This window comes from Sipha flava, unplaced genomic scaffold (genome assembly GCF_003268045.1).
Source record: "Sipha flava isolate LNK unplaced genomic scaffold, YSA_version1 101_pilon_pilon, whole genome shotgun sequence".
Taxonomy (NCBI): Eukaryota; Metazoa; Arthropoda; class Insecta; order Hemiptera; family Aphididae; genus Sipha; species Sipha flava.
In genome coordinates this window covers 2,066,810-2,074,560 of record NW_020271715.1, presented here as the reverse complement: position 1 = coordinate 2,074,560, position 7,751 = coordinate 2,066,810, and the positions used below count along the sequence as shown (strand labels likewise).

Genomic DNA, 7,751 nt, shown 5'->3' with positions numbered 1-7,751 from the left:
ATTGCCCCCCTGATGGTATTTTTAGTCGCGCCCTTAGGTTTAAACATGATTTAAGACATTATCTTTATTGTATCTAAATAATTATAATTATATCTTAAGTCGTACGTTTATAACTCGAATTATTCGTCTGGTCAATTAAATTTATAGTGTTAATAACGGTATTTATGAATAATTAATTATACAACTCCTTGAAGAAAACAACCACTGAGTTTTCGCTTTGTTTTCCGGGGCAGCTGGAAGCAAAAAAAAAAAAAAATAATAATATCTATTCCAGACCGGGATTGTCATAGATTTTTAATGGTAAGAATACAATCGTCAGACAGTGTAGCCCAGACTGCGGCTTCGTGACCCGCGGGTATCTGACGGACATTGGCTGCACCGTTGGAAAAATGTTAAGAATACCGTAAATGGGAGAGTTCTATACAAACAAAAACAATGAAATAGTTTTGATTTTTTTAACGTTCGTAATTCATTATATTAATATATTTTGTTCTCACGCGAGTTAGCCGCCTTGCAACAGTTAGACGGCTGATCAGCACCGTTATGCGTGTGAAATTCGATTCTGTCCGTTCTCAGTTCAGATGATCGCTGACGACTTGTAGTTTTTCCGGTGGTTTTGTCTCCGAAATTTGTTATGTTACTTGTTCAGCGTCACGCCCAGTCCGTTGCCGCCCTAATAGTGTTTTTGGCTGTTGTCATTTCTAATGGCCAGGACTACAGGTATCAGACTTACGGTGGTCTCGACACCAATCCGATATCACAAAATAAATACGATTATAAGCCACCGCAATCAGCGGGCAACAACTACAATCCGCAACTAAACCAATATGGTCAGCTGAACAATTACCCTAATCGGCCACCTTATAATCAACCTGACCGTTTTGGGAATCCGTCATATCGACCTAATAACTACAACTATCTGGTAAGTATTGAGAAAATGTCTATCAAAGGGAAAAGTACTGTATATCTATCTGAAACATGACCTTCGTTTTACTTCATTAGGTTTTATTCGTTGTTTTTCTTTATCTAATTTATAAAAACAAAATATAAATATAAAATAAATTATACCTACTATTAATAGTACAGATACAACTGTATAAACTTTACTGATATTTTGTTTATTAAATTTAGTTTTATTTATTGTATAGATATAAAAGCGATGAATGCCCTAAAATATGATTCTTTTGGGTTTGACAGAATAACAGTAAAAATGCTCAAATTAAATATACATTATCTCAGTGAACCATTATTATACATTTTTAATTTAGTTGTTACAATGTCGACTGTACCAGATAACTTTAAAATTTTAGTTATAATTACAATTCATAAAAAAGTAACAAGACTCACATTGAAAACTATCGTCCAATCTCAAAAATATCTAACATTGCTAATAATGTTGAAAAACTTATAAAAAAAACTAATATCACAACAATTTTAAAATATATCCGATAATAAATAAAATCTTATACTCAATCATTGCTATAGATCATCAAATATCACTACAAATTGAAAACAAACTCGGTATTAAATAAATGGCTTAACATTTTTTTGAATTTATATTTAAAAAAACAACATATTCTAATACAGAATGAATTTAATCAGGAAATTTCATTATTATATGGTGTACCTCAAGGGATTACACTATTATTAACATTATTTAATTTAAATATGAGCCAAATAAATTAATTGAACACATTTGGAAAATTAGTTTCTTATGCAAATGAGTACTTTTTAAATATGTTTAGTTATGTGTACACTTGTAAAAATATTCAAAAACTGTAAATACCTAAGCATATAAATGTGAATTTATGTATATTTATTTTCTATTTTTCTACTATTATATAAGACTACAAATAGCTTTAAACTTAAAATGTATTACCATTTGTAAGCTTTTGGGCTACTAAATGAACATGTTTAGTGGGGCCCATTATAATTTTTTAAAGAATAAAATAAAAATAAAAAAAATTAATAAATAAAATTTGTCATTGAATTTTCAGGGTGAAGATCGATTATTACTTCCTGGGGTTTTAGGTCAGTGGCGTCCTGATTTACAAGGAAAAGAAAGAGCAGATTCAAAACAATCCGATAGGGATGTATTTGTGTCTACAAAATATGGTCAAGTTCAAGGTTTCAAAGTGCTCTTATTTGATAACCCTCTACCAGAGAGTGGATATAGACCCTTTCAAACACCTGTTGAAAGAAAACAAGGTGAAGTCGCAGTATTCCTTGGTATACCATATGCAGCATCTCCAATTAATGATGGCAGATTTCGGGTACAATTCATAACCAATATTATATACATATTAAATGGTGTATCATTCTTTATTTGAGTATATATTACTATTTAGCCACCACGACCTCATAAAGGTTGGCAGTTATATCAAGCAGTTGATTTTGGACCTGCATGCCCACAACCAGCTACATACACTGGTTTTACTAAAGGTGTACCAAAAGTTGACGAAGATTGCTTGTATTTAAATATATTTATGCCATCAGTAAGTTAAACATTTTATTTAAATAAACTGTAGTATAAACTCCCGTTAACTGGGGGAGGAGGATAACGTTTTAGATCTATGCGGTCGGGTAGCTTAGTGGTAGAGCAATTGCCCAGCAAGCGAGAGATTCGGGTTTGATTCCCGGTCCGACGGCTTGATTTTTGACATTATCTCACCCTCAGAGAAGTTAACAGTTGTTAATGGACTTATTTAAATGTTTGATTTTTAAAATATTTGATTTAATATTTAATAGACAGATAATGTACCAGCTAAACCATATCCAGTTATGTTTTATATACATGGTGGTGATTTTTTTCATGGCTCATCAAATTCTTTTAACGGGCATATGATGGCGGCATTTTATAATGTTGTAGTTGTAACTATCAATTATCGTTTAGGAGCCTTAGGTAATCATACTTATTGAGTGTACAGTCTTGTTATTTTTACTATTAATATTTTTATAATTTTGTAGGATTTTTAAGTACTGGTGATGACAATTCACCTGGTAATTATGGACTTATGGACCAAGCAATGGCTTTACGTTGGGTATATGATAATATTGAATATTTTAATGGTGATCGTAAATCTATTACATTATTTGGGCCAGATGCTGGTGCTGCTTCTGCTGGACTATTAATGGTTAATCCAAAAACTAGTTTCATGGTATCTAAAGTTATTGCTCAAGTAAGAAAAATATTAATTTTTTTGCTTTCATATAAGATATACACCATTACATCCTGTCTATTAAGATAACATGATAATTTCCCTTATACCACTGAAGTTTAGAATACATCAATCTTTTAGTTTTTTTCTTAATCACTATAATATTGTTATGATTAATATAAATGTGTATTAATCATAAAATGTTATATATATCTAAAATAATAACTTAATGATCTTAATTTTTATTACTTATTCCCTCGTTTATTCCTTATTATATTTGAGACTGAAATAAATGTAATAAATAAATTATTGTGTATGGCAGTGGTTTTTAACCTAGGTGACAAAATCTTCATGGGAAAAGGAAAATAATAAGAAAATAATTAATTTTAATAAAATCATATTATTACCACAACTGTAATGTAAATAGCATAACTTTAAGTTTGTATCTTTATATTATTTAGATCCGATAAACATGTACAGTATTAATATTAATGCGAAATCACTGTATTATTGATTATTTTATCGACTTAACAGGGGTCGTTGTCACTAAATGTTCTTAAATTAATTTTCACTCATTAACGACTGTAGATGCCGATTCTCCCCAAATTGATTTAAAGCAATTTTATGTCATTATTTGAAGCATTTTAACCATTCATTAGAAGTTTTGAAACTGTGGTATTTGATTTATCGAGTCAAATCCAATGCTTTTTTTTGAATCATTGATCAACACAGGCACATTCTTATTTTTAATATGCTTGAACCACAGACTACTTAAAAATTATGTTATCAGTAGTTGAATTTCTGTATGTTAAAAAACTATGAAATTATTATTGTTAGAGATACCAATAATTCAATTTAAAGAGATAAATTATTGTTTAATTTTGCAATAACAAATAATTAATATAAATAGGAGTATTATTCAAGATGCTAGCTAACAGTTCCTCACAATTATACTCCAAATGACGCCTATGTCTCGTATAATCCTATAATGTCGCATTACTGTATTTATGTATCAATATAATCATACCATTTACAAGGCACCGACCCCAAAATCCAGTCAAAGAAAGCGGCCCACTGTCTTCTATGACAGTAGGCCACTAGGTCAGTCTGCCCCAGGGGCTGTTTTACGAATTTTTCAACTGTTTTCTAAATAATTACAAAAAATTGACGAAAAATGAAAAAATGTATACGGTTGTATAGTATGTTACTTATGTAGAGCATATGGTTTTCGACAAAACAACATTTTTATCATCGCAGCTCTAAAAATAATATCTATTAAAACTAAAAATTTCCACAGAATTAGTATATCATTTTTTGCTACATTTGGTTATAATTATCAAAAGATTACCTTTTTGATCTATTTAGTATTTTGAAAATGTCATGTTTCTTTTGCTCGGTACACACGTGCGTTATTTTGACGTGCGACGCTGCTGCATCATCGTAATTGTTAGTGTTAAGACACTAGTGACGGGCATAATTAAATGATTTCAATAATCGAAATATTAGTAATCGAGACATTTTTATAAACGAGAGATGTCTCGAAATAATCATTCGAAATATTCAATCCTAATATTAATAATTGAAATACGAGATATTGTCATAATCGGAAGGTCATTTGATCAAAATAATGGAAATGTTTTGAACGAAATATTGGATAATATATAGTGATGGGAATTATCGAATTAGTAAAATTAGTTATCAAGACAATCCCTTGAAATAAAATTTAAATATTATTTACTTACATACCAATATTCCTTTTTTTGTAAAACATTAATAGTTCAAACTTACTTTTAACTTTTACTAAGAAATTATTTTTTTACTACTATATCTTTAAAAATATTAGGTGATCTATCCGACTTATTTTATTTAGAATCGTTTTTTTGTGAGTGAAGGTATATTGTTTCAAGTTTAAAAGACCAACACTGAAATATAATTTATTCATCTCCATTTGTCCCACAACGTGGAGTCTCATCCATTTTTATTTTTAAAAACTATTATATGAGTTCAATATAAATATTGCTGTATTATAATATATTATAAACTGGTTTTCCTTATCGCAATGTACGCAATTGTATTAATGTCCATATTAGTTTGTGTTCTTTATAATGTTCATTTATTATACATATATATAATAATATTTATGTTGAATAAATATTGTCTAAACATTTGTCCTTGAATAAATAGATACTATAAACTTAATATTTTATTTGTACTTTAGAGTGGTTCAGCTCTTGCGGATTGGGCACTCATAAAAGATAGATGGCGAGCTTTAAATACAACTAAAGTGTATGCTGCGCATATTGGCTGTAATACTGAATCTTCATGGAAAATTGTAGACTGTCTTAAACGAGGTAGGAGTTTTTTGGAACTCGGAGCAGAGTTTAAGGTAATTAATTAATAAATTAAATACAAAAATAAATTATTTTAATGTTAATTAAATATAAATATTTAGCCTAAAATTGGTTTTAATGCTTGGGGACCAATAATTGACAGTGAGTTTTTGGTGCCTAAAAGTGATTGGTATGATGGTTGGCAACAATCAGATTGGCATTTCATTAATGAATCAGTAGAAAATGCAATTCATTTAAGACATTTTAACAAAGATCTTAGATACTTAAGTGGTGTTACTACTCAAGAAGCAGCATATATTTTGAGTAAGATAATAAGTTACATTAATGTTAAATGAATTCTTATTTTAATAATTAGTAATTTATTTCAATACAATTTTTGTTAACAGACAATAATAAAACTTACTCAGTAACTGAAGAGTTATTTAACAAACAAATTAAAGAATTAGTTCTTCAATATAATTATACACTTAATCCTTCTGGAGTTTTTCAAGCAATAAAATATTTGTATACATATTGGCCTGATCCACTTAATCAAGATTCAATAAGGACTCAGTATATAAATGTAATATATTTAAATCTTTTATCCAATTGATAAAACTTTTAAAATCAATTTTTTTTTTTTTTATTTAGATGTTGTCAGATTTCTTATTTGTTGCTCCTCATGATCAAATAGCTAAATTACTTGTGGCTGAAAATGTACCTGTTTATTTGTATGTTTTAAATACCACTGTTTCTAGTATTCCAGTTCCAGATTGGAGATTGTACTCGCATGATACAGAGTACTTTTTTTTGACTGGTGCTCCTTTTATGGATAGTGGTAAGTTTTATTTCTATTAATTAAATGTTTTACTATATTTTTTAAAAAAACTTTCTTTTTAGAATTCTTTCCTCGTTTATCAAATATGGATAAAAGAAAATGGACAGATAGTGATCGAAATATGAGTCATTTATTTATGAAGGCTTACACTAATTTTGCTACTCATGGGTAAGTTATTAAAATATTTATCAGTTATTTATACAAGGTTATTCAATTTTATAATTTATTTTACTTTATCATTAAAATATTTTTTTCAATATTTTCATAATACAAATACATATTTATTGATTTTTATACATTTTTTATATGTTCTTATTTTATTAAAATTTTTACTTCACTTTTATTTTTATAAGTAAAATATTAATATTTTCTATAGAAATTTTACGAAAATGATCCTTCATTGGATTATGTAATAGTAATTAGAACTGAAAAAAGACATACTTACCTGTTGTTTGGTTATTGAGAAATGTTTAACTAAGTAATATTTTTCTATAATTCTAAAAAATCATGACTAATATAATGGTAACTTGTTATGTTATCTGAATATAGTGATATACAAAAATCTTATGTATGGTCTGAAAAATATCAAAATAAAAAACTAAACTTTTATTATTTACAATTGCATGGTTGAATTATAAAATATATTCTTTATTTTTTTTTTTAAAAAAATATTGTTTTATGTTCAGACTAGTATTGGAAGTAAAAAAACATTTTTTATGTAAATTATATTATTTTATTTATTTATTTTATAAAAATATTAAGTATTTTATTATTTATGTTTAGAATAATAGAAATTTATTTACTATTAAACTTGTTGGTTAAAGTGTTTTATGTGTACATACCAAGGAATGGAACCATACTGAAAATAACTGATTTTAGAACCAGAATCCTTTGAATATTCGTAACTGGAACTTTACTGAAACTCTTATTTAGATTATTTTAAAAACCAAAACTGCACCAAAATCAATACTTTTTGTAAAAGTTTCTTACGATTCATTTTGGTTTTTTTTATAATTTCATTATTTTTATTTATATATGTCATTAAAAGGTAATAAGAACTGTACGAATATGTAGATTTATTATTGTTATTATTATGATTCATAACATTCAAAAATAAAAATTCAAATACCTAGAGAATTTAGATGTATAATATATTTCTGGTGGTCTTTTGGTGTTGCATCATTGGTTGTGGTAAAATGAGCGTTCTTATTAAAAGTAGGGAGTAAAGGAGGTTGACTTGGGTTTCTTTTTTTTGAGATTTGGTTAATGGGTTAGAATTTAAGTTTTCTTTGAAGTTTCAGAAAATAATTCTTTTACAGAAAATACAAGTATCAAAGTTTTTTTTTAACTAAATAGTTAAATCATATAAATATTAAATATTACATAATTTTTAATTTTGATTTTCTATTCATAAACTCTTATATG

At 27.4% G+C, this 7,751-nt stretch overlaps 1 protein-coding gene across 1 annotated transcript in view; it reads left to right on the top strand.

Annotated features, from left to right (window-relative positions):
• Window positions 1-593: 593 nt before the first annotated feature.
• Window positions 594-7,751, top strand: part of LOC112680774 (liver carboxylesterase 1) — an 8,229-nt gene continuing 1,071 nt past the window's right edge. The window contains exons 1-10 of the mRNA XM_025550968.1: window positions 594-922; window positions 1,998-2,273; window positions 2,349-2,495; window positions 2,749-2,902; window positions 2,968-3,179; window positions 5,377-5,544; window positions 5,611-5,812; window positions 5,896-6,071; window positions 6,140-6,326; window positions 6,389-6,494. Of these exons, the coding sequence (XP_025406753.1) occupies window positions 635-922; window positions 1,998-2,273; window positions 2,349-2,495; window positions 2,749-2,902; window positions 2,968-3,179; window positions 5,377-5,544; window positions 5,611-5,812; window positions 5,896-6,071; window positions 6,140-6,326; window positions 6,389-6,494 (1,916 nt within the window). The 5' untranslated portion in view covers window positions 594-634. The remainder of the gene's footprint in view (window positions 923-1,997; window positions 2,274-2,348; window positions 2,496-2,748; window positions 2,903-2,967; window positions 3,180-5,376; window positions 5,545-5,610; window positions 5,813-5,895; window positions 6,072-6,139; window positions 6,327-6,388; window positions 6,495-7,751) is intronic.